General features: G+C 30.6%; 2 protein-coding genes across 7 annotated transcripts; one reads left to right on the plus strand and one right to left on the minus strand.

The window, feature by feature from the left end:
• Positions 1 to 11,358: 11,358 nt before the first annotated feature.
• Positions 11,359 to 18,260, minus strand: LOC109803611 (pentatricopeptide repeat-containing protein At2g22070). 6 transcript variants are annotated; one of them, XM_020365256.3, is made up of 7 exons: positions 18,095 to 18,260; positions 17,873 to 17,967; positions 17,459 to 17,658; positions 13,767 to 16,331; positions 13,095 to 13,250; positions 11,773 to 11,812; positions 11,359 to 11,667 (listed from the first exon to the last, which is right to left on the minus strand). In XM_020365256.3, the coding sequence occupies exon 4, from the start codon at positions 16,218 to 16,220 to the stop codon at positions 14,139 to 14,141; it is 2,082 nt and encodes a 693-aa protein (XP_020220845.1). In that variant the 5' UTR covers positions 16,221 to 16,331; positions 17,459 to 17,658; positions 17,873 to 17,967; positions 18,095 to 18,260; the 3' UTR covers positions 11,359 to 11,667; positions 11,773 to 11,812; positions 13,095 to 13,250; positions 13,767 to 14,138. The 6 variants fall into 6 exon arrangements, with proteins under 6 accessions (XP_020220845.1, XP_082925164.1, XP_082925163.1 ...); XM_083069038.1 differs by having other exon boundaries at positions 11,773 to 12,019; XM_083069037.1 differs by having other exon boundaries at positions 11,773 to 12,668.
• A 3,636-nt stretch (positions 18,261 to 21,896) lies between these two features.
• Positions 21,897 to 27,770, plus strand: LOC109804383 (protein unc-13 homolog). The gene is made up of 5 exons (XM_020366197.3): positions 21,897 to 23,338; positions 23,871 to 24,737; positions 25,127 to 25,588; positions 26,323 to 26,512; positions 26,606 to 27,770. The coding sequence occupies exons 1-5, from the start codon at positions 22,967 to 22,969 to the stop codon at positions 27,541 to 27,543; spliced, it is 2,829 nt and encodes a 942-aa protein (XP_020221786.1). The 5' UTR covers positions 21,897 to 22,966; the 3' UTR covers positions 27,544 to 27,770.
• Positions 27,771 to 27,917: the final 147 nt, after the last annotated feature.

The raw sequence follows: 27,917 nt of genomic DNA on the forward strand, positions 1-27,917 counted from the left end.
ATCTTATATTTAGCTCAAATAGAATTATATGAAGTAAAATATATTTTTAATTGGTATCAATAGACAATTATAGTTATTAATTAACCTCAAATGTTCATATAAAGGATAATTTAAGGATGTCGTTCTGAAATCTTATGGTCATATTCAATGCATGACTAGAATAAAATGGAATAGAATAATATGGTCCATTCTATTAAAACACTATTAATATTTTTTCTTCTCTTCAAATTCTTTTCTATAATTAAGAAATTGAGCAAATGAATAATAGATAGTATTTAATTTTTGTACCACAATTAATTGATGAATCAAACAATATTGTCCAATTTACTAATAATTTATGTGTCATATACGATTATATTATGAGAATGTTGAAAAACTATCAAGAATCTGTTTATTCTAGGAATAAGTTTACATAAACTTATTTTCATTCAATAACTCATGTTTTACGTTAAATTTCAACGATATAATTGTTGAATTTAAAATTTTTATGTATAAATTAAGTTTGTAAATATTTTAAAAAATTAAAAATTATTTAATAATTTATTTTATTAATTCAAGTTAACGAATAATTATAAAAATATTTTATACTTATTTATATATATATATATATATATATATATATATATATATGACGTAACCTTATTTTTGAGATAAATAAAAGAAACAGAACGAGATACTTTTATTTTTATAATTTATAATAAGAGCTGGTTCCATATTTGTTTGTGAATTGTGACCTATTGCATCAATTATCTTTGTTTTTTATTTGAGCACTGTATGAAAAACTCTCGGGCTTCCACCCCCACAAAGAGCATAGAATGATGAAGGTTTCAATTTATGTTTATGGTAGTGCATGGGTACTATTTTATTCACAAAACTGTCATTATTCAATTTATCAAACAAACACTACAGAAAATACCACCCACATTTTGTTGGTATCTATTTATATAGAAGCACATAATTAGGTACCTACAGATTGAGCCGTATTTATCTTTTTTGATAATGCATTAAATCCACATGACCTGGTGAACCATGAAAGTGAAATCATGAATAAAAAACGTGTCAATTTTTAAGAGGATGACGTCATAGTTCTTAATTAAGCTTTATAACACATTATCTAGTAGCTAGGGGAACTTTATGAAAGGAAAATGATGTTTTAGCAGACAGAAAATGACAAGCATTTGCATCAATATGCACAGTTCATCTTAAACACATATTTGGATAAATAAAATTATAAGAAAAAAATATAATTAATATTATTTTTGACTTCCAAACTTTTATAATTAATGTTACAAATTTTATTTGAAATAATATTATTTTAAGTTTTACATCCGAATTTTAAGAGTATTACAGATTGTATTTCTATCAATTTTCTATTAAAATACAGATTAAATATTATACTTACTTTGTTACAAATTTTGCTCACAAATAGTATTTTGATAAATTTTGTTTCTCAAATTTTGATAATGATATAGATTATAACTCTATCAGATTATATTTGATATGATTATAAAAAATAATCATATACATTTCAAATAATTTAGCACATTAATACATATATCACATATATTTGTATATACTGTAAGATGATTTTAATTTTTGATAAATGTATTGATGTAGTAACTTTTTCTTTTATATTGTTAACTAAATTGATATATATAGATATCAAATAATCTGATCAATTTTGACAATTTGAAGTAAACTAATTGAGTTAATTTTATTTTATTTCTTGGATCGGATCAAATCCGATTCAAATTAATTAAATTTGACCTTAACTAGTTTGAATCACGGATTCGTATTTTACAAATTTGATAATCTCGAGAATTAAAATAATTAAAATTATTATTATTTATTTTATTATTATAGTTGGTATCTTGATACACTACAAGAAAATTGTCATATAGTGACACACACCCTATAATAACACTTTTTGTATGTTATTATATATAAAATTTCTTGTAGTGATATTATATAATTGCATTGTGATTTTGTTAGTAACACATAATAATTTTATTAGAATGCATGAAGACTACTTAGATAATGATTGTAACTTAAACAATTTAGTTATATTTGAAGGACTATCTTAGTTTTAAATGTTGAAATACTTTAATTTTCAATGTTAGACTATTTTGATTTCATATTTTCTACATTACTTTTTTTAATATTTAAGCTTGAATGTTAGTTACTTTTTTTTTTATAATAGGATTTTATATAAAATTTGGGGATAAAATATTTAAAAATAAATATTTTTAATTTCTTTAAGAAAATTGATTAATCCGAACCAAGTCAACCCATTGTTGATTGGTTTGGTTCATATTGGATTTTTGTTTTTTTTTTGATAAATTCAATTCAAACCAAACTAATCAAGATTGGTTGGTTATGTCTTTAGTTTATTCCAAATCCAAGCCAAACCAATTCATAAACACTCATAATAGTTAGTTAAAAAAGATAAAATGTAAATTATTTTAAAATCTTTTTAGACCAACAAAAAGTTAAATTATCGTATTACTTCAACTTCTTATGATTAAGTTGATCATAATGATTTTGGTAATAACATGTTTGTGGATACGATCAATAATCTATTTATTTAATAGAAAAACTTTCAAAAATATTTTTATAGTGTGTTTGGATGAGAAATTTTACAAATTCAAGAAATTTTAAATTCTTGGTATTTGAATTACTTTGATTTTAATTTCTATCATTCTTAAAATATTTTGTTTGGGTAAGTCAATTCAAATTTCTTAAATTTTAAATTGATAGGTTGAATATGATAATTTGATTCCACCATAGTAAAATTGATTTTAAAAATATATTTATATGTTGAGACTTTTAAATTAAGTTTTATAAAAATAAATATTAATTCATTTTTAAATATTTAATAATTTTAAAAATTAATATTAGATAATATTTAATAATTTTAAAAATATTTTTAAATATTCAATAATTAAAAGAATGAAGAGATAAGTTAAAATATATAGGTGAAATAAGAAAAATAAATATGAAGAATTTCAAATTCTTACTTTTTTGGGAGAATTTGAAATTCTACTATTTCAAGAAATTTCATAAATGCTTGGATTTCAAATTCTTTGTAAATTCTCCATCCAAACAAATCATTTCATTTTAAAAAGTTTGAAATTCTTCAAGTAAATAAATTACCCTATATAAATTCTCCATCCAAACACACCATTAACTTATATTCAAATAAGCTCTATATATTTGTTATAATAAGAGGTCTAATAATACATTTTTAACTTATTTTATTATTAATTGAAAAAGTATTATAAAATATAAATTTATAAGGAAAGTTTATTAATAAACTTTAATAAATCGGGCAATGTTTCAAATTTTAAGCGCATAAATAGCAAAAGGTACTTGGCGGTGGTACTACGACGATCAAATAAAATTTTTCATTTAATAAAAATTAGTATTTTAACATTTTACATAATAGATATTTATTTTATATAATTATAATTTATAATATATAAATAGTATTATAATTAAAAATTGTCATAAAATTATATTTAAGATTTATGATTTATAGTCTATGTCATAACATAAAATTATTTTTAATTAATTTTTAAAAGAAATATTGACATTTAATATAAATTAAAAATATAAAAGATACTTCAAAATAGATGAAATGTTGAAATTTTTCTAAAAAATACACTTATTAAATAAAATCAGCTAAAAACACTTTCTTTAAGAAATGTTTATAAAATATTATTTTATATGCGCATAGAGGAAGGGAGAAATATAGTTTGGGCCATGAAAATCTTTATTGCAGTTTTTTGCTAATATTGTATTTATTAACACAAATTTTTAGATAAATTATTACATTAAAAAATAATATATAGTGTATGTATTAATAGTATAAAAAAATTAAATTTTATCATTCGATTATAGTTTGTTATGGATAATAAAACTTTTGATGTTTAATAAATATTTTTAAAGATTTATCTATCCTAATCTGTTGCTTGTTAACAATGAAAATCTTTTTTACGTTAATAAAAATCTAAAATAAATAAAATGTGTTATTTTTAAAGTGTACTTGCTCATTGTTTTAATAATTTAATGCAAAATTAAAAACATATATTAAAAAGTAAAAAACTATAGTTTTTTTAATGGAAATATTAAAAAGTATTGTTGTACATTATTAACATTGCTTTTTGTCCGCTATTAAACTGGGCCACGGAGTAAAGCAGATTATTCCCCATTAATGGGGCTAAAAGTTAATAAAAGTTGTAAAAATAGTGGTTCTAAATGGATATTTTATATTTACTTTTTTTCTCTTTCACTTTATGCATGTTTTGGGGCCATGTGACGTTGTTGCTTTTAGCATTGTGGAATGCAAGGACTGAATGTACCTTTTATCCGGCTATTGCTCCGGTGCCCTCTTATTTGAAGGGGTTTTGGTGCCCCTCAGTACAAAAGTTGAGTTTTTAGGGGCAATAAGGTAAATTGATCAATTTATCAATTTATCTTATTGCCCCTAAAAACCCAACTTTTGTACTGAGGGGCACCAAAACCCCTTCAAATAAGAGGGCACCGGAGCATTCCCCCTTTTATCCTTCAACTTTTTATTCCCACTCGTTTTCCACACCACTTTTTTGTTTTTAAATTAAAATTGCAAGAAGAAATATACAAGTGTTATTTTGATTGTGCATTATGACAATAATTTTTTTAAAATGATGCAAATTGTGGCATTAAACAATATTATTTTAAAATCTATGCCTAATTAAAAGCATGAATCCACAAGGTAAATAACAAAAATATTCTTATTTTAAATGAAAATAATACTTTTAATTGACTCAAATTACATTACTTTTGTATATATTAGCAGGAGAAAAGATATTAAGTTTTTTTATTTAAAAATTAAAAAATAAAGAGAGTGAACAAATAACTATTATTATATTTAAAAAATAACTATGGTAGGCTAATTTTAAAGTGTATAGTTATTTTTTTTATTGATTTAACTTACACGGATATACACTTACTTTATAAGGAATAAATATGTTAAAAGAATATGTGTACATGAAAAAAAAATGCATTGTTTGTATATATAATTACAGATAAAGATAAAAAATTGTAAAGTAACTTCTCCGACTTTTATTTACATGCTTTTGATTAATTAGAATCTTAAGTCAACAACTTGGTTAGAAACCCTCGTCCCTTTACATTCTTAAATCATTTTCAACTACACTAAATCCTAAGCAAATGAGGGTAAGAATACTAGGGTTAGCTTGAAAGGTCTTCAAAAGGAAGAACATTTATTCCAAAAAAGAAAAATCTAAAAAATTGTTCTTGTCAGTTGCCAAGGAAGTTATCTTTTCTGTACAAATTTAAATGAGTTGTCGTCTAGGTTCAATTTGTTTCATCTTTTTTATTTATTAGAATAGAGGCCATTGGTCCCTTAAACAATTAAATAAAAAATAAAAAATAAAAACTGTCACTCTAAATTTTAACCTTTTTCCAACCAAGGTGGAACATAAACATTTCTTATTGCATTGCTTGAGTGAAATTGGTAATCATTACAGTTGTTGAGATATCACAAACTTTATTATAGAATAATTGGTTGGAGTCATACGTGAATTTGAGTAATTACTATGCATTATTTTGTAAAGAAAAAAATTATAAATTACTATAAATTGGATTTTCTTGTTTCATTTTACATGAAATATGTCTAGTTCTACTATCCAACACTTCCTATAGGCCATGATCCTAAATCTAGTTACAAACGAGGTTAATGACTTAGTAGCCTCACTTAGATGTTCCTCGATCCTCAATCCCAACCTTTCTAAGTTCCTATCAACATTGTAAAGACCTCGTTTAACAATGCTCAAAAAGAAAATATTTTTTCTCTTTTAGGAGTCACTCTAATAAAATAAAACAAAAATGGAAGAGTAAGAAAAGGTTAATTAGATTAGCTAGTCGATATTGAGCATAAGGAGGAGCATGAAGGGATCAATATGGATGAAGGTTAATTAGATTACTATTTGGCTACTCTCTCTGCAGTGCAACATCAAACTTTGTGTCACATGCATACTTGCATTATAACATGAGACATTGCATAACATTAATATATATCTTGAGTGTGTTTAAAATATAATATCTTTATATTCTTGAAGTTGTTTAAACTTTATTTTATACTAGGAGCATGAGTGAGATGTATCTCACTTTCTTTCTTATTTGTTTTGTTTGAATTTGGGTTGAATGTCATTTGTAGGTGAGGATCAACTGAATGTTGATGTTACTAAAGAGAGGATCAATTGAATGTTGATGCTGTTAGAAAGGCTTATGCCTTATTTTCTCATAACTTTGGATATCATGCTTTAATATAGAACGTGACATTATAGAGCTTAGGTTTTATTATTTTTAATTTTGTTTATATTCTTTTGATTTTAGTTGTTTTCCTTAAAGTTACAAACTAATGTATGGTCATTGAAGTGCTAAATTTTAATTAAATTACGATAAGCAATGTTACATATAATGACATACAAGAAGTGTTACTATTAATTGGTATATATGTAAAAATATATCTATTTGATATATAGTTACATACAATTTTAGTATTTATTTTAAAAGAAATTTAATAACATATTTTGTATGTCATTATGGTCTATACTCTCACTTTTTAACAATATACCATCATATATTGCATGTATTATGTAGGTAAAAATAATTTTTAGTAACAATTTTTGTGTCACTATATAACAATTTTTTTTATAGTAAACATTTTATTTATCTGTTGAATTTAATTGTGTTTATGTGACTAGTTGGTTCATGCGATTCCCTTTCCTATTGTGAAGTGTTTTATAAAGTTTAAAAAATTAAATCAAAATTTTTAATTACTATATTAATTATAGAGAAGTAGAGTGTGGGATTGATAGAATCATAACAGAGAACAAGTAAATGGAGAATGTGAACGTGAGAAGAAGAATAAAAGTAAGTCATGCACAGACAACTATCATTTCTCTTTCGTCAAATTAACTTAATTAAACTTACTTAAACATCAGTTCTTTAAGGGATAATAACTTTTTCCTTAAAGATAGATTAGTACGTCTATAGATTAGTACGTCTATAGGTTTTAAGGCAAAAGATAGATTAGTCTATTTATGATGTCTATTAATCACATCAGTGACATTAGATATTTCTTTAAGGGATAATAACTTTTTCCTTTAATCATCGATTGATGGAGATTATATTTAGATTTTTAAATATTTATTATTAAATTATATTAAAGATTTCACATTAAGGGAAATAACTAGCAGGAGATAATACGTATCTTATTTATTAATCAATTTGTAAAGTTGAATTAGTTTAAAAGATTATTTTTTAAGATAATATTAAAATATATTATGGTAATTAATTGTTGTTAGATATCATTATTGGACTATTACTTCTACTCCACCTATTGAATCACTTGCAATTGACTTATTATCAAATTATTTGAATATATTTAATTTCGTGAATTTTATAGTTTAATAAAATGTATAATTTTTAATGTGAGAGGTATTTATTCAAGTCTTTAAAATCTCATATAACTAAAGATATGATTAAGTTGTAGATGATTACACTTTAAAAATATAAAAAATATTCTTAGTTATATAAAAAAATAATTTAATTACTTTTTTTTTACAATAAATATGTCATAATTATTTATAAAATTGAATTTAATTAAAAACTATATTTTTAAATTATCATATTGTATATTTATGAATATTTGTAATATATATATATATATATATATTAAGATATTAATGTGTTTGTAATATTTGTAATATAAAATATATATCAACTTTAGTCCGATGTATATGATTACAACTTTCAATTACTAGTGAGGTTCCCAAAGATATTATAATATGTCTAGTAAAATAGTAAAATGATGCGAGTGAAGAGAGGAAAAGAGAATGGAAAGTGTGGACAAGGTATTAGAGTGTTCAAGTTTCCATACACGAGCGTTGTTTCTTGTTTTGTAACGAAACATTGACTAGTGATGAACTTTTAGAAAAGAGAAAAAGAGGAAGAAAAAAGTAATAGTAAGGGAGAGGAAGAGGAAGAAGCATATATGGATCATGGATGGATGAAGATGTTGCATAAGCATAACATAACGGCGTCGGCGGTGGATTTTGCCGTCAAGAAAAAGGGGTCAAACTCAGGTGAAGGGTGGGTGGTGGTCGGTCAAAAACTCTGAGTGACAGTCACAGTCTGTCACCAATCAACAGTGACTGTCGGCACTGTTTGGGTCACAGCACGTGCTCTTACCCTTATCTCTACCGTCCTCCTCCTTCTTCCTCTTGTTGCTAATTGCCATCACTGTAGCACACTCTCTGTATCTGTCTGCTACTAAACACACCTGTGGGCCCACCAAGTGTCACTTTTAGAAGGCCCAACCAAATATCACCTTCTCTTTTCTTAACGGTCCCCCCATTACACGTTCAATTTCTGCGGCTGTGCAGAGAAGCTGGACCTAATGGGTCCCCTCAAATACCTCCTACTTGTGGGCTCTATTATGCTTAATGGGCTTCCTCTCCATTCTTCAAATTCAAAGTCCAGTGCTTTCTTTATTATTGTATTTGTTTTTTTTTTTTTTGTCGATCATTAACTCAAAGTTAAACTTGAGGCTACCAATTAATTTGAAATAATCATGTGTCATTTAATTAACGTGTTTACAAATTGAAGATTTTGTAGGCATTATCTAATAATTTAGTAGTAGACCATATTGCACAGCCTCACATGTTTGAATAAAAGAGATGAATGAGTTGTGAGGGTGTTGGCGGTGGAGGACATTGGGGTTGCATAAATAGTCAAAACTAGCTTTTGGGCAAAATGATTGAAAGAAGGAGGTAGGAGTAGGGTATGATAATAATGATAGGATTATAAGGTTCATGAATTGGAAGAGCTAAAGCAATGGTGGTGCCTGAAAATAATTGCATGATAACAAAATATGAGAATGTCAACTTGGAACAAATCTCTCCTCTAAAGATATCAATAATATCCTTTCCTTGCCTGCCGACGCACAACAAATTCTGCATGCCAAATACCCATATATATCACTATCATCATTCATATATAATTCAGATGATAAATTAATAAATTAAATACTACTACACTTTTAACGAATTTCCTTAAATTATTAGGATTCACATCGACAAAATATTATATAATTTTTAATTTGAATTTTGTTGTTATCATAATTTAATATAGATAAAAAAAAATTTAGATTGAGTCGCTTTATTTATTTATAATAATTTTATATATAAAAAGGAAAGAGAAAAAAAGGCCAAATAACTGAAATAAGTCTGATATCTTTCTGACTTAATTTTTATTAGTCTATCCTAAGTCCTAACCTATTTGGTTAAATTAGTAATGTAAGTCCATTCCTGGATCATGACAATAATGATACAGTGGTAACAATAATAATGTGACAAAAAAAAACAGCAGTGACTAAGATAGCAACTGTGACATATTAACTATAACAATAATGATAGATATATGTGGTGAGAACAATAGAAACAAAGAGGACATTGGATCGGAAATGATGGTAGATGTATCTTATTCTTAGCTTGTTGATGCTTTCTTCTTTTGGTCACACCTATATTAATGCTAAATATAACACCAACCAAGTCATGTTGCATATAATAGTAGCTGGATTTTTAAAACCGTGTTCCAGTGTGTTTTCATTAGACCTATTTTAATTTTTATATAAATTTTATAAAGATAAATAAAATAGCATTAAAATTAAATTAAAATTAAATTTTGTATTGTCAAGTTAAAATTAAATTGTGGAGCCCATGGTTGTTTGGTTAAAAAATCACAATCACATCTTTATAATAAAATTTGACAACGATCAGAGACACATACTGCAACAATTACATCAATCAAAAACATATTTGGTGGTAGGATAAGATTATTCACTAGGACCGCGTAACAAGTTTGAAAAACGCATGTGATTAATAAATTTCCTACGAGAAATAATAGGCGAAGGCATGAAAAGAACGAGGTAATGAGAACATTTGTGTATATAGATAAGGAAAATGAATGGTGAGTGTTAGAAGAAAGAGACAAAAGGTGCACCAATTGAATTGTGCCGACTGTGTAGCAAAAGTCATATTATGAAGATTGAAAGGTGTCGTACGGTAGTGGCAGCAGATGGTAGGACGCTGTCTGTTGACGTTGGGCAAGACAAGGACCACGTATACAAGATTACACGCACGTGTATTATTTTTCATCACCATTTTTGCCTTTCCTTCTATTTTTGCAGACACAAAAAATCTCCGATAAAAAGTTCATGCTGCGCATATCTCTTCATAAACACATCTCATCATCATGATACAAATTCAATAATCGACTAAACTATTGCTTACAAATTTAATTTAATTTAGATAACTTTTGTATTACATAAAAAACTTATACTTGCTTTTAAGATGAAAATATTCACATATAAATAACTTCACTTCAAAATTAAATATATGGAACTTCAATTTGATTTTTCATAACTTTAAAATTTAATTTAATTTTTAATGTTCAAATAAACATCAATTTAGCCTCTCTTTTTTTTTTTTTTTTATGTATATTTGGCATCAATTTGATCTATATATTCATTATTATCCTATAATCTGTACTATGAAAACACTGAAATATCAAATCGACGCCCCATATATCTTTCTAGTACCGGTCCAAAAAAATAATTTCTTTTTATAAAATGATTGTATTATAGTGTTTAATAAAATCATATTATCTAGGAATAAGTTTTTTCGATAGTAATAAATTTAAAAGTGTGTTAAATCATCTTACTCGCAAGTGAGAATACGTCTTTCAGCAAAAAACAAAAAGTGAAATACGTCTAAACTCTCACGTCTTCTGTAAAAAAAAGTACGTCTCAAGTCTCAACCAGAGCTTACAATAGTACTAATAATATCAAAATGGATCCTTTTCTTCAAAATATTTACAAATATTGATAAAAACACCACCTATTTAATACTTATGAAAAAGGAAATAAACACAATTTTCACATAATAAAGTCAAGACTTATTCTTCTAATAATGCGACCTAAAAATGAAAATTGGTAGCAAACGTCAAATTATGATATTTTTTATCCATGGAAAACAACCTCAGTGCTAAGAAAGTTTACAACATTTTATCCATCATATTCAACCAACTGAGCTTGATAACATCAAAATCAAACAACAATCTGAGTAGCTATAATTCGATCTTACCAATTAATTGATCATAAATGAGATTAATTAATATTACTATTCGATTTCCCTCAATACTTTGGTTTAACAGTTTTAATCTTGTCAGCTTGCATAAAGAAAAAATTAATCGGGATAAAGAACAAGGCAAATAGTGTAGAGGGAGAGATAGGCTGCCTAAAGTACTTATTTTAAATAAATTTTGGACTCAATAAAATGGGCCGAAAAGCTTGTTTCATATTAATAAAAAGCCCAGTTAAACTATTGCGCCAGATGATCGCGTTTTCGCATCTTTCCTTCTCCCAGTGAATTTTGTTGCGTTCTATTCAATAACAAGCTACTAAATTAACATTAAAATATCATTATGAAGTTTTGCTTCAATCCTCAAGGAAAAAAAAATAGTTAGAATACAGCTACCATCGCCGTTCATCTCCCTAAGGATCTCGATATAGTGCACTTCTTTGGGAGCAGCAACAATCTATAGCAGAAAAAACTATTATAAGTACATATTTAATATTAAGTCAAAATGTAACCAAGATTTTCATAAGATTATCCTGGCACACCAAAATAAATAGGCACGTACTCCTTGAGGTGTACGTAAATAGTGCTCCAAAGCGAGTAGCCTGAAAGATTTTTATGCAGCTAAACCGATGGCCAAAGCACTCCATTGGTTGTAAAAGCCAATCCTAGACTGTGAACTCACAGTAATTCTTAACAAAAATGAATGCTGTAAAAATTGCACAGGTATGCCACGGGCCCACGGATTATATTGATAGCTCGAACAGCAGAATATACTAACAGAGATTAATTACAGCCCATAAAAGGGGAAGCTACATAGGATACAATTATTACAAACAAATAGTTAAATAATGTTGACATTTGGTCACAAATCTAATTTTTGTTCAATGGAACTCAACCAAAAGCAACATATGCTTATGACTTGCAAGTGAAGCTCCAAAATAAAACTATAGTGCTGAACGACATCAAAAGTAACCAATTCCTCACCATATGCGTTTTTACTGCTGCTTACAAAATCCTCCAAGATAGCAACATTCATCAATTTAACTAGGAAGAAAATCTATAAAATCTTTGATTCAACGTAATTGTGATTTTATGACATATAATATAACTATGAGTAGCGGGATATATTTTCTCATACATAAGATAAACTGCAAGCATTATGATAACTGATATGATGGAAAGATTTAAGAAAGATTGAATAGACTGAAAATAATTTAGGCATGAGCCTGTGTATTATTGAGCAATTCTGCTGATCAATACAACCAGAGAAATACAATGAGATATTCAAGAGACCTCTCATCTCCCAACAACTTCCTAACCTCCAAATAACTCCCTTCCCTATTTAAAGACTATTCAATTACAATTGTTTTTCCCACTCTATGCCTTACATACACCCTCTTAATCAATGGTCTCCTATCACATTATGTTAATAACACTAGGGTATCATATCACTTCAACCTACATAATCAATCGTTGAAGCAAGGTCAACTCATTAAAATTAAGAATAGGATCCATAGAATCATGTGCAAGACTAGATAAACTTACAGCATCTGGTAGTTCCTTGTAGGAAGTGATTTACATAAATGCAATAGTTGAATTATAGTTAATCACCAACCAATTTACAGAAAAATTTAGAATAGTTATTTTCAGCATATGATAAAACACGAGGCTATATTCAACCTATCCAGGATATTTTTAACATTCATAATAAATAAAGTTATTTATTGGTGTAAGATTAAATTTGCTTTACAATATATGGCATCAATGGATCCTAAACTCCATAACAGAACAAAGCATGAAATTTTAATTTCACAAGAATAATCATTAATCAATATCTATTGAAGAATGAGAATCGAAATTGAAACTATTTTATACATTACTTACCCTAATGGAGTTTTCAGGACCACCTCTTAATTGATAGGACCAATCCTACAACCTTGGTGGAGACTGGAGATCAAGAATGCAGACATATCAATGAACTCAGGCATTGGCACTGGAGCTTTATGGTCCAATCATGTTCAAGTGGTGCTATGTTCATCCCTGACAAAGTTATCATCAAATTATCCTTTCATTTTTACCATTGTAAAGAGGCAATGGAAATAAATAACAATGCATAAATGACTCAAACTGACCATGTCAATAATTTACTTCTAGTTTCCTCTTATACACACAAAATTCAATTTAGAATTCTTTCCCTTATTGTGGATCTTCCGCAAACTTCACACTCAAATGATTTTTATAGAAAACCAATATCCATGCATACATTAATGACAGTATTCTTATAAACATTTATGCCTACCAATACCATGTAATAGTAATATATAACCAGTTACAAAACATAAAAGATGAAAACAAACATGTATTCTCATCAATGATGGGAAGCAGAAACTAAAACTGAGCAACTAAGAAACAAAAGAACAATTACAAAAATTGAACAGGGAGAATTTCCTGTTAAATACAAGATGTTGTTACACAATATTACAACTTGAACTTTTTCTTTATCAGTAAAATTATATATATATATTTTAAATATGTTTTATCATAATTCAAATTTACCTTTAGAAGCTAGAAATTGCCTCTGCCAAAATATTGAGTTACATACAGCATATATCGCAAATAGCCCCAATTTCCCAGCAAGTTGAGTATATTTCTGGACACTTTCATTCAATGCTCAAACCTGCTCATTCGATGTCAAGTACTGATCAATATTCAGTGTATACTTGTCTAATAGTCCAAAACATCTTGAGCTGCACGTGGCTATAGTATTCTCTTGCTGACACCTACTTTAATCATGGGTCTTGAACAATAACATAGATTTTTCCCTTGTTTCAAAAACTTTTAGAAAGGATATGGAATGCATATTACATTGCTAGCACCCTTCCTTTTGGAAACAGTTAAAGTACAGCAGATTACCATCTCATCGAGACTTTACCAATTGTCCTTGCAAGAGCACTTCCCACCAAAGAAATGATGAAACCTGTTTGAATCTCTTGTAATGATTGGTCGTGCTATGGTAATTGATGCAAACTTCATAAATACATGGCAGTCATCACATACACGTAGATTCTTTATGATCCGTATTGGTGCAACTCCATTGGGCTTTCTAATTAAAGCAAATGCAAGAGCAAGTTTCTCGCTGTGGTAAGAAATGGATCTAATTTTTTCTTCCTCCCCCACATTATGTAGGACAATGTTTGTATCTGGATTATATCCAATTTGTCGCATTACTGAGATCAATCTGTTCAATTCACCGTAGATTTTTCCCACTTCAGGATGTGAGTGATCTTCTGAAACAAATCTATGGATTTCATTCTCAACCTCAACCCAACTGTAAGCAGCAAACTTTTTTGCATTCTTTTCTTTCATGAGAGATCTTACAACAGCTACATCTTTCCATCTCCCACAAGCAGCATACAAGTTGGAAAGCATGATATAGGGTCCAGCATTGTGTGGATCCAATTCAAAGAGATGACTAGCTGCCAACTCTGCATTCTTTAGGTCACCTTTGGCACAAACAGATAGTAAGGTAGACCAAATATGGTAATTTGGTTCATGAGGCATACCTTGGATTAGATCCACTGCTTTATCAATACTACTTGATCGACCTAGGAGAGTGACCATACATGCATAGTGATCCAATGTTGGTGTCATTCCTTGTTCACTGATTGAATCAAAATACTTCTGTCCTTCTTTTACCATATCAGCATTGATACAAGCAGATAAGACACCCACAAAAGTAATATTATCAGGTTTGAATTTTTCTTCTTGCATTCTTTCATACAGAGCCAAGGCCTCTAGAACTTGCCCATTTTGTGCATAACCCAGAATCATGGCATTCCAAGTGATCACATTTTGAATAGGCATAGTTTCAAAAATGATCCAAGCATCCAAAGTGACTCCACACTTGCAGTACATATCGACAAGAGCACTTGACACAAGCATGTTATTATCAACACCCATTACTATTACTTTTCCATGGACCACTTGACCCTGACACAAAGAAGCTAGCTTGGCACAAGAGCTAACCACACTAGAAATGGTGTAACTGTCAGGTTTAACATTTCTACGTAGCATGTCACCAAACAACATCAGAGCATCCTCCTCTCTTCCATTTTGTGCATAACCAACTATCATTGTTGTCCAACAAATTTCATCTACTTTTGGTAATTCGGTAAATATATTCCTAGCATCATCTACACGTCCACATTGAAAGTAAGCATTGAGAACATTTGAAATTGTAACTAGGTCAGGTTTCAAACCTGCCAACTGCATTTCGTTAAACAAATGAATGCACTCATCAGGGTTCCCCATTTTTACATACCCAGAGATCATGAGATTCCATGAAACAACATTTTTATAAATCATTCCATCAAACAACCAGCGTGCCCTATCTATATCACCACATTTGGCATACATATCGGTCACAGCATTCCATACAAAAGTATTTTCCCTCATATCAGCAACAACAATCCTCCCATGAATCTGTTTCCCATATCTCAAATCCAAAAGCTGAGAACATGCTTGCAATGCATTCACATAGGAGTACTGGGTAGGCTGAAACCCATCTTCTTGCATTCTCACAAGAACTTTCAATGCTTTTCCTGAATGCCCATTACTTGCAAAACATGCAATCAATGTGTTATATGAAACAGAATCACGATAAGGCATTTGATCAAAGACAACATGCAAATTCTCAACCATACCCATCTTTGCATAAGCAGAAAGCAAGGCATTCCAAGAATAAACATCTCTCTTAGTCATGTTATCAAACACATTTTGAGCATCTGAGAGCTTGCCAAATTTGGCATACAAATGGAGGAGTTGGTTGTGGATGAAGGAATCTTTTGGTTGAAAAAGGTAAAGCTCCATGTGAGACTGCAGTCTCTTTGCTTGAATGAAGTCATTGGCTCGAGCACAATGAAGCACAAGACGAGTGTAATCGTCAAAAGAAGCAGGGCCATGAGAGTACAGCAAATCCATGGCTTGGTGAAGCTTTTGCTTGACCTTCATTTTTGGTTTGGCTAACTCAGCCTGTCCGACCACCACCAGGTTCAGCTTCAATCAACTTCATTCCATGTCTCACTCAGTTCTATGTTCTTGTCCTCATGCCCAGTACTTCAACTTTAACCAAATAACATAATTTAGTATTGAGTTTTATGTCTATATAAGGGTAAAAAGCATAAGTAACTGCTGAATTGGTCCCAAAAAATGTTAGTTGTATTCTTCACACCAAGGGAAGTTAAGATGGACCAGGTCCAAAAAGCCAACAAAATCAAAAGCCCATATGGCCAAATGGGCTAGGTTCAATATGCCATTTTTTTGGATTGTCCCTAGCTACAGCCACTTTTCTGTAATAAAAAATCTTAATTTTCCAAATTTTCAAAATTGATACACTTTTCAAAACTTCAATATCAAGATTTTAGCTGTAACTAACATTATCTGCTCTGCCAGCATATTTATTTATCTCAAGGCTCTATGAACATTTTTAACTCTACAGGGTGGAGGCCATCTATGGTTCTTTGTTCTGGGTGTGTGTGTGTGACACATTCTGATGACCAAAATATCATATTAAATGTCAAGAAAACTTTTATTTCCAATTAAACTTCTGTCCTTTATAAAACCTTGATACATCAACAGGATATGAGAAATTTCTATTATATTTCATTTTCACATCATATTCTTTACTCCTTGTTCAACGTCATAAAATTACTGTAAAGGACTACATCAAATCCATCGTCATAACCATAAAAATTATTTTCATGTAAAACCATAAAAATTAAATTAAAAAGGCACTCCTTCATGTTGAGGGACCTAACCTGAAATCCATACAAATTACATACAATAGGAAACAGAAATTCTCATATGTCGCCAATGAAAACAACTTCATATTTGCTAGCCTGAAATCCATATAAATTGATTTCTATGAAAATATTTAAATCTAGGATTGCCAACCAAAATCACATATCAGAAACACCATTAAAAAAGAATGCTTCTTAAAATGTAAAAAATGACTAAGTGGCCCCTCCCAAAATAAGATAGAGTAATTTACAACAATTGTCTCTCACCATGATATAATGATATTGTTTCAACTCAGAATAATTTAAAGCGCAAAAAGTACACTCTCAAGGACCTCAAAATTGATAGATGTGTGTATGTAAAGAGAGAGAGATAGAAAGATAAACAAACTCAGGAGAATGCATAAAAATAATAATAATAAGAGTTTTGCATTTTCAACTCAGAAAACTTACCTTCCACGTTAAGTTTCCAAGCATATAATTGTTCCTCACAGACCCTTAAGTAAGCCTCATTTAAGGTATCAGTATTCCTCCCTCTACTAGGAACAACAGGTTCCAATCTCTGAAAGGGAACACAATTATGGAGCAGGAACCAAATTTAGTTTTCCAAAACTTTGTCCAACACAGAACTTCCGGATTTAGTTATATATCAGCTGTGAAATTTCCAATCAGTAGCAAAGCATGCTTAGAAGAGTATTCAGGCAAAAGTAGGCATACAAAATTTGAAGTACAAATTTCATCAAAGATAATTCCTCTAGCTGGTCCTGTCCAACCGGTATCTCCCATGTATGTATAGATTTATAATTATGAAGTATTCAAACATAATCAATTTGTTGAGGTGATTAAACATGATAAACTTCAAATTACCTGTTGTAACGCATTTTCTTCCTCTATCGGAGATATCTCTCAACATAGAATTTCCTACAACAGTATCAACACATACCTCTATCTGCTCCATAAATCTACAAATTTAAAACAGTTAAAATGTGAGTGAAAAGGTTGCTGTTCAACTTTATAAGGTGTAATTTGAGAAACGAGCTCGGAAAGAATCTACCAATGCAAGGATTGACCTCTTAAACGGGAATTTACCTTAACAATCAGTGACAGTAAAAGATGAAGAAAATGCGGTGTGTATCATGCGAATATACCGGCGGTTGAAAAATTAGGGATTAGGATAGCAATGAGTTTGTTCAGAAAGATGAAGAATTCAAAGAACGGTCATCATCGATTGAGCCTCGGTAACATAGTTCTGATCTTTAGGTAGAGCAGTAAAACAAATGTTTTTTTTTTCGTTTTTTAATATTTTGTATAATAACTATTTTTAATAAATTATATTTTTATATATTTATATTTTTAAAATGATGTTAATGAAATGGGTATTTTATATAATATATATGTTAATAAAATTATGAGATTAAATATATTTAATTATTTCACTTTATTTCAATGTATATGAAATAAAAATAATTTTTAATTATATAAAAATTTTGTATCTTTAATTTATTTTATGAAAAAATAAATAAATTAAATATAATATTTATAAAAGTAAAATATAAGGTCGTCTAAGCTAACACTTTGTTTGTAGGATTTAGTGTTAGAAAGTTGATTATACTATTGAGTTTAACGACAGTATATGGTATTAAGCACTTTTTATATTATCAATTAGTTAAGAAAAATTATTATTAATATAATATTTTTACTTATCTATAAATTTCTTAAGAAAATGAACATATAAATTTTAATTCTTAAGAAAATATTATATATTTTTTTCTAAATTTGGTCAACTTTAACCTCAACTCATAACAACTTCTAAATAACTAAATTCATAAGAATTTTTAAGTCTTTAGAGTTTTAAAATATTTAAACAACAAATTATGCATAATAATAATTTTAATTAATAAAGTTAGAGAAATAGTCTCTAGAGCCATTAGTGATCCTTCCTCCTTCTAACTTCATAATAAAGCTTTGATTCTTCCCTCAAAGCTTAGATTGAGTTGTCGTATTGAGATTCAAAGCCAGGAGTGCAAATAATCATTATTAGAGTCGTTCAACTAAAACTTATAGTCACATTCTTCGTGCATTCTCCTTTTTCTTTTTCTTGTTTGAAAGATCCGAGATAAGAGAAACTTGTAAATTGATTGTTGTTGTATTATATATGTTGATTTTAGCTCGAATTACATGTTTTGTGGTTGTGTTGTAGATTTGAGGAAGGGGGTAGCTTTTTACTTGAGGTTTTTGGGGTTTTGGAGAAAAATATGTAACTTTGGTTCATGTATTGATTGCATGTTGTGTTTCTTGATGAAATTGAGTTGTATAGGTTGTACTGTTTTGAATTACTTGTTGCATGTTGGATTAGAAGTGAGATTGCATGTGGTTGAACTCAAATCGCCATTCTTCCAAGTGCAATAATTGTCTTCACATTGGGAATGACTTCATGACACCAAGCGTGATGTAAGTTAGAGACACTCTGTCTAACTGACACCAGTGGCGAGTAGGTAGTGTTGGGTGTGGGTTAGTTGAGAGTTCTCTAACTTGGCCACGTTAAACGTGGATTGAGGGGCGCCGTTCGTGATTACATTTGGGGCTTTCTGACCTAGTAACATAAGGCACAAGTTAAGTAACACCTAATATAATCAAGTCAGTAACTATCTACCTTAATGAGGTCGGATGCAAGTTATGTAGCGTCAAGCATGGTCAAGCAAAGCCTCTATACTTGGATGATGTTGGGCGTAAGTTTTATAATGTTAGGTGTGTTATACATAGAGACTTTTTGCCTCATTGACGCCAAGCGTTAGAGGATTGTCATCAAGCATGAATGAGCTAGAGGCTCTCTGCCTTATTGGTGTTGGGCACTAGGCATGAGTTAATCACGCAAAGCGTGAATGTGTTGAATGTATATAAGTTGTATGTTGTTCTATGTTGGGTTGTGAATGTATGAGAAGTATGTTGATGTGTAGTCTAGTGTTGTGATATGCATGAGGTATGTTGTAGTGCTGAATTATGTTGATAAAATGCATTATTCATGGAGTTGTATTATGTTGTTAACTCAAGATTGGAGAATAACTCAAGATTGGAGAAGAGGTGTTATTTTAAAAGCTGAAATATCTCATTGAGTATAGTTTTCTCTTAAAGTAGAGTGTTGAGTTTCTTCTAGGTCCTTAGTTGATACCGTATAAGGTTAGGCTAATCATACTAGTTTAGAAGTGGCCAAATCGAGTAAGGTATAAGATCGGGAGCCGTAATCCCTAACTAAATATTGGAAAGATACATAATATTTAGGGGGTAGTCGACAAACTAATTTCATATAGGCTTAGTGATGCATGTCAAGGTTGTAATAGACTCACACCCAAGTTGTTATACCCCTCATATAAATATTGGACTTTTATAGTTGAAGTGAAAAAATCTAAGAAATCATGATGTGTTGTGGATTGATATCCAGATTTGTTTTTGATCTAACAAACTCAAAAAGATCATGTTGTTAAGTTGGTTCGGTAAGGTCAAGTCACCTAGATTGCTCACCTATATTATAAGAAATCTCTTAGTTAAAATGCGTGGTGACGTATTGTGTTGTATTGCTATGTTATTATGTTATTTAAGTTGATATGTTGCTAAGTTGTGTTGAGTTTTAAATTATTGTGTTGTCCTTATACTATGTAGATGTGTTGAATAGTTATTAAGTTGAGAACTTGTGTTGATATGTTATTATGTGTCGCTGATTTGGGCCTTTGGTTGATGTTGTTGGCGTTGATCAAGCTGTTTGTATAATTAGTTTATTACTTTTATAATATTTTTTTATTGATTACGAGCTTAACTTGTATTTTTCTTATTGTTGAATTACAATAATTATATTATTATAGGAGAAACATAAGATAAGATTAGAGAACGAACATGTTTTTGAGAGTCATGCTAAAAATAACATTGTTGGTTGTGTTGTTCTGTTACAATTTGTAAATAGTAGTTGCTTAATTGATAACTTAAGATTTCATGTTTACAGTTAGATGATTATAGATGAGTGTTATAAATTATCTTTGAATTAGTTTTTGGTAATTAATAATTGGTTCGTAAATATGAATAATTTATGCATGAGATCCACACCATCTTTTTCTAATAATTAACTCATCTAAAACAATTTTTACTTTATTTAAGAATCAATTAAATAATGGATAAAATTTACATGGCGTAATTTAGGTATTATTACACTATTCTTCGCTTAGAATTAAAAATTCTTCTTAATAATATACATAAAAACGATTTTATTAAATATCAATGTATATTACTAAAAAAAATATTATAGTTTCAATTGAATAAAAACATCATTAATATCTATTATACTATATATAAATTTTGTATTTTAAAAATTATAGCAGGATATACTCCTAAAAAACATGTGCGATTAAAATTTTAAATCAATTATTATCGAAGGTGTGTAGCATCAATCATAAAGGTTAAATATTCGGATAAAATATCAAACATGGGTATATCAAATTCTAATGGTGTACACAAACCTGCAACCTGATCCGAACTTGCATAAACTGAGAGAATTTTTTTGTTTGTAGGTAGTTTCTCGGCATGTTGTTGGTTAAAGTAGGTTGAAATTTTGGGTAACAATGAGTTTGAATGGACCAATTTAATTTTTAAATTTTAAATCCACCAGAACCCGACCCATTTGTAACAAGTAAAAATAAAAATTATAATGATATTATATAACATAAAAGGGTATTATAATTTAAAAAAACTATAAATTGAATAGTAAATGTAAGATTTTAAGGTTATAATAAAAATATGAATTTAATATGAGTTTTGGGTCATAAAAAATTGAAAATAAAAAAGTGGGTGTTTGGCACTTTGACCATTAGAATTAAAAATATAAAATTATACAATTATGATATATTTTTATTTTTTAATTTTTAAGTTTTTATAAAAAATGTAAAAGGCCTAAAAAAATTTATTAATCGTATTTGTGTTCAAATCATTTAAATCTGACCCAATCCACCCAACACCTATTCAACCTGAACCTTGCATAACTCAAAATAATGTTTGGATGAAAATGAGTCTAAACTATAATATGTGGGTTAGTTCATATTAGACATTTTGAATCCAAACCTGTCTGATGCCTAGTCTTATATGCAATGACTCGGATGTGCGCAAACTAACATAATTTATCCAAAGGGAAAAAGGATATATAATATTAAGAATATTTTGTTAAGAAAGTAGGCAAAATAAGATGCGTATCTACAATCAAGTAACCATTATAAAACAACTCCTCTTTCGTTATTGATAACATTTGTTAAATATTATCTCCCTTAAGTTGATTTGGTTTGCTTCAAAAGAAAAAATATTATCTCCCAAAATACTCTCAAAGTTCAATCTGACACAAAGATCATCACTCCGTTTCAACCAAGGAAGATCAAGGTATTGTGGATCACTCTCCCAAATGGACATAAGTCAAGTTTCAACCTTGTTTCGACCACGTGTTTGGGAGATTTGCATGAATTAACTTTGAAGCTGTCTTTCTTTCTTCCCTTTAAATTCTAAATAAAAATAGCAGAAACATTTACGATTTATTGTCTTCTAAATTTTAACTTTTTTCTTTTGTTGAATTCTAAGTTTTAATCATAATATTAATAGAGCAAGTTAGCTAAATAGTAGATTGCAAGGGAACTGAAATTTACAAGAAATTGCAAAAAAAATGTGAAATAAATTTGATCCTGATTAAGATTTCCTTTATCTTGCTTCGAAATGTGCAACACGCAAATTCTCCGCACACAAACTGAATGATTCAAAACACAGCTTCATTTTCCATGAGAAAGCAAAACGAAACCTTGTAAGTCAAGCAACCACAACAAATCCAATCTTCACACAAACTCACTCTCTCTCGCACTCAACACTCCAGTTTTCCTCTCATTATCTGTGCTAAGCAAATCAGAGCAATGCTAATCCACAAGAGTTCCCGAAAACACCATGCACGACGACGACCTTCCTCTTCCTTCCCCTTTCGCCGACGCGGCTCCCAATTTATCCGAACTGGAGCTCCGGGAAACGGCCTACGAGATCCTCGTCGGAGCTTGCCGGAGTTCGGTGGCGAAGCCGTTGACGTTTGTGTCGCACTCTGACTCTAACAGAGGAGATAGACGGAATCCGTCGCCGTCATTGTACAGGTCGCTGACGTCGACGGCGAGGAGTAAGGTGAAGAAGAAGCTGGGTCTGAGAACGACGTCGTCAGGGAATAGACGGGCGGGGACGACGGGGGAGTTGATAAGAGTTCAGATGAGGGTTTCGGAAGTGACTGACACTAGGGTCAGGCGTGCCCTCCTTAGAGTAGCTGCAGGCCAGGTCTCCTTCTGCTCCACTTTTTTTTATTAATAATTTTAATTAGAGTTAATTTAAGAAAAGAGTGAACTTACTCTTATCTGAAATCACTTGTTCATTTTTGTTCTCTTGTCTCATCAATAGAGAAACACTAATTTTGTCTCATTGTGCTCTAATATACTTCTGAAGTAACTCATAAAAAGGCCACCTTACTTGAATTCGTAATAATTTGTGAATTTTTTTTCTTCTGTGATAGCAATTAAAAAATGATCCATGGATGAAAAGTAATATTTTCAGTCCTATTTATTATTATTATTTTTACCTTGTAAATTTTAAAGGGACGTGAAATGGGACTCAGATGAGAAATGTGATTTCCATCCATCTTGACTTGTCTACTTTTGTTCAAGGATCAATGGTTATTATGTTTGGCCAGAAAAATGTTACATTTGTTTTATTCCTTTATGAATAAGTGACCTTGAGACGTGTAGACTAAATTCTGAAGTTTCAATATTCACTTGATGGTAGCTAACTGACTAGGTCTTTGTTCTTAAAATAGCTTGGAAGACGAATAGAATCGATGGTTCTGCCGCTTGAGCTAATACAACAGCTCAAGTGTTCAGATTTTCCTAGTGAAGAAGAGTACGAGGCTTGGCTAAGGAGGAATTTGAAGGTTCTTGAAGCAGGACTCCTCTTGCATCCTAGCCTGCCATTAGATAAGGCAGATACTTGTGCACTGCGCCTGCAGCACATAATCCATGAAGGCCTTGAGAAACCCATGGATATTGGAAAAGACAGTGAATCAATGCATGCACTTCGGAGTGTTGTTCTGTCTCTTGCTTGGAGAGCACTCGAGGGGCCTGTTCCTGAGACATGCCATTGGGCTGATGGGTTTCCACTGAACCTTAGGATCTACCAAACTCTGTTAGAAGCATGTTTTGATAATCATGACGAAACCTGTGTGATAGAAGAGGTTGATGAGGTCTTAGAGCTCATTAAGACGACCTGGGTTATGCTTGGAATGAATGACGTGCTGCATAATGTTTGTTTTTCCTGGGTCTTGTTTCAACGGTATGTTGCCACTGGTCAAGTGGAAAATGATCTGCTGTTTGCATCGAGTAATTTACTGGCAGAAGTTGAGAAAGAAGCCAAGGCAATGAAGGATCCGTTTTACTCACAATCCTTGAAATCCACATTGAATTTGATGCTAAGTTGGGCAGAAGAAAGGCTCATTGCCTACCATGATGCTTTCCATAATGGTAATATTGAATCAATGCAAAGTGTTGTTTCTCTTGCGGTATCATCTGCAAAGATTTTGGCAGAAGATATCTCTATTGAGTGTAATAGGATGAGGAAAGAAGCTGATGTATCCTTCACCAGGGTTGAAAATTATATTACATCATCTTTGCATGCTGTTTTCGTTCAGGCAAGTTCCACCATTCAAACTTCCCTCCCTCAGCAGTAGCACTAACAATCCTTTTCTTTAAGACTATAATTTCATGCATTGTTTTTTATACTGTTGGACTAATCATAAATCATTTAGGTATGACTTTAAAAGTAATTATATAAAAATCAACTCATTTACCATGATAAAAATTGTGATTAAATGATAGTGTGAGATACCTTTATACTCATTCCATTCTAACTACATTCTTTCTTTAGAGTTTAATTTTAATGTTTAAGTGCATACCAATTGATTTACTCGTACTGTTATACACCACCTCGGGGGTACATGTTTGAATGCTTATGAATCTTTACAAAGCTATTTACCTAAATTTGGTGGCAACAACTTGACTACTTTTTCCTTTTAAGCAGAAATTGGAGAAACTGGATTGTCGCAACAGCAAGCATGTACCTAAACAACAGGATAAAGTCTTTCCAAGTCTCTCCATTCTTGCACGAGACATCAGTGAACTGGCTTTTAACGAGAAGGCAATATTTAGTCCCATACTGAAGAGATGGCATCCACTTGCTGCTGGTGTTGCAGTTGCTACCCTTCACGTGTGTTATGGTCATGAGTTGAAGCAATATGTCAAGAGTGTTACAGAGTTGACTCCTGATGCTGTAGAAATGTTAATGGCAGCTGATAAATTGGAGAAAGATCTGGTACAGATAGCAGTGGAAGATTCAGTTGACAGTGAAGATGGTGGAAAATCCATTATAAGGGAGATGTGTCCTTATGAGGCTGAAGCGGTAATTATCAATCTGGTCAAGTCATGGATCAAGACCAGAGTGGATACACTGGAGGAGTGTGTTGACAGAAATCTACAAGAAGAGGTATGCCAGATTTTGTTGCTGATAATCATCTAATTGAAGTCAAAATTATTTTTAAAAATATGCTTGTTTCTCTTCCTCTTTTCTTTGTCAAGAGAAAATTTGTAAAATATAAGATACCATGCAAACTAAGATGGAACAATGCCTAAGTTTATATATATATATATATATATATACGAGGAGAAATCCGTTTATTTCAAGAATAAGTCTACCTAAACTTATTTCGTTTAATATTTCATGTTTTACATTAAATTTCAACAATACAACCGTTGAATTTAAGGTTTTTAATAAATTTTAAAAAAGTTTGAAAGCTATTGGATACTTTGTTATATTAATTCAAATTGAAGGATAAAATGATTTTATGATTATCTGTCAATTTGAATTAATGAAACAAAGTATTAAATGATTTTTAAATTTTTTTAAAAATTTGCAAATTTGATCTATGCATCAAGAACTTTAAATTCAACAATTGGATCATTAAAATTTTATGTAAAACTTAAGTTATTGGATAGATTGGAATAAACGGATCCCTCATCTCTCTCTCTTAATACTAGGTTACTGTGAATCAAATATTAGAAATCTGGGGATTATTTTGTTGTGTCATTACTCATTACTCTAAAATTAAATGCATTTTTCTTTGTATATTTTTGGGGTGCTGGTGTATCTAGTGTCTTCTCTTCTACAAACTTGATTTTGAAGCTAAATAATGCTTTACACTAGACACCTACTGCCTGCAGGTATGGAATCCACGTGCAAATAAAGAGTGCTTTGCTCCTTCGGCTCTTGAAATTCTAGGAATCATAGATGACGCTGTGGGAGCGTTCTTTCAGTTGCCAATACCCATGCATGCAGTATTGCTTCCTGAATTGGTGTCTGCTCTCGACAAATCTCTCCAACAATACATCTTGAAGGCCAAATCTGGCTGTGGTATATATTTACTCCATAGCATTTGATATAACCAAAAGAGTTACTGAATAGTCCCAATATTGACCATGCTTTAATTTCATATATGATATGCAGGGAACCGCAATACTTTCATCCCAATCATGCCTGCTTTGACTCGGTGTTCGGCAGGATCAAAATTTCACGGTGTATTCAGGAGAAAAGAGAAGTCACAAGTAACTCAGAGAAGGATATTCCATCGTGGAACTACAAACGTAGACAACTCATTTGAATTGCCCCAGTTCTGTGTTCGCATAAATACCATGCAGCGCATTGGCATGGGACTAAGGGTTTTGGAAAAGAGGACAATTTCTCGTCTTGGGAATTCTAAATCCACTCAAGAAAATGGTACAGAAAAGGGGTTGAATTTCAAGCTTTCTAAAGCTGCTTCTGTGGAAGGTATCCATCAACTCTCTGAGGCCATGGCATACAAAGTGGTTTTCCAGGATCTACGTCATGTTCTTTGGGATGGCCTATATGTTGGTGAAGTTTCATCCACTAGAATTGAGCCTTTTCTTGAGGAGCTTAACCAATGCTTGAAGAACATATTGTCAACAGTGCACGACAGAATCATAACACATGTGATTATTGAGGTAATGAAGGCTTCTTTTGATGGGTTCTTGTTGGTTTTGTTAGCTGGGGGTCCAGCACGTGCTTTCTCTCTTGAAGACCATGTCATAATAGAAGAAGACTTGAAGTTTCTCACTGATTTGTTCTGGTCCAATGGAGATGGTTTAGCTTCTAATTTGATAGAAAAACATTCTACCACTGTTAAAGAAGTGCTTCCCCTGTTCAGCATGGATACTGAAGAGTTGATTAAGCTATTCAGTGAGCTTATTCTGGAAATGTATGATTCTTCAGCCAAATCACACTTGCCGTTGCCCACAACATCTGGTCAATGGAGTCCAAAAGAACCAAACACCCTTCTGCGGGTTTTGTGCCATCGAAATGATGACACAGCTTCTAAGTTCCTTAAAAAGAACTACAACTTGCCTAAGAAGTTCAACCACCAATGAACACGACATGGTATCAGCAGTAATATTCTTAATCAAAGAATAACTTAAGGGAAGTTGTGTCATGATGCTTTTATTGACGACTAAGATGATTCAAATTAGTATTTGTAAACTGTAATTAGTAATTGTTTGTTTTAATCATTTTCTCTGGTAAGGGCCTTTCGTATTTTCTTCCCCGCCAATTGACTTGAGATTGATCACATAAATGAAAATTCTTCATTTTAGGTCAACCATAAAAGCATAAAATTTGACTAAATAAAGGATTTTCATAAAAAATCATCATTATTATTATTATTTTTTTTATCAGGAACCATTAATTTAAGTGTAGTGTAAGAGTACTGTTCCTAGCACGATACTCTGATACAGCCGAGGCTCTT

Source organism: Cajanus cajan, chromosome 2 (genome assembly GCF_000230855.2).
Source record: "Cajanus cajan strain Asha chromosome 2, NIPB_CcT2T_4, whole genome shotgun sequence".
Classification (NCBI taxonomy): Eukaryota; Viridiplantae; Streptophyta; class Magnoliopsida; order Fabales; family Fabaceae; genus Cajanus; species Cajanus cajan.

What these genes read in the sequence shown, in the direction of transcription:
- LOC109803611 (XM_020365257.3), bottom strand. Translation starts at nt 16,220, where the DNA reads ATGAAGGTCAAGCAAAAGCTTCACCAAGCCATGGATTTGCTGTACTCT.
- LOC109804383 (XM_020366197.3), top strand. Translation starts at nt 22,967, where the DNA reads ATGCACGACGACGACCTTCCTCTTCCTTCCCCTTTCGCCGACGCGGCT. An exon ending in TGCATGCTGTTTTCGTTCAG is followed by an intron (nt 24,738 to 25,126) that starts GCAAGTTCCACC and finishes CCTTTTAAGCAG; the next exon opens with AAATTGGAGAAACTGGATTG. An exon ending in ACAGAAATCTACAAGAAGAG is followed by an intron (nt 25,589 to 26,322) that starts GTATGCCAGATT and finishes TACTGCCTGCAG; the next exon opens with GTATGGAATCCACGTGCAAA.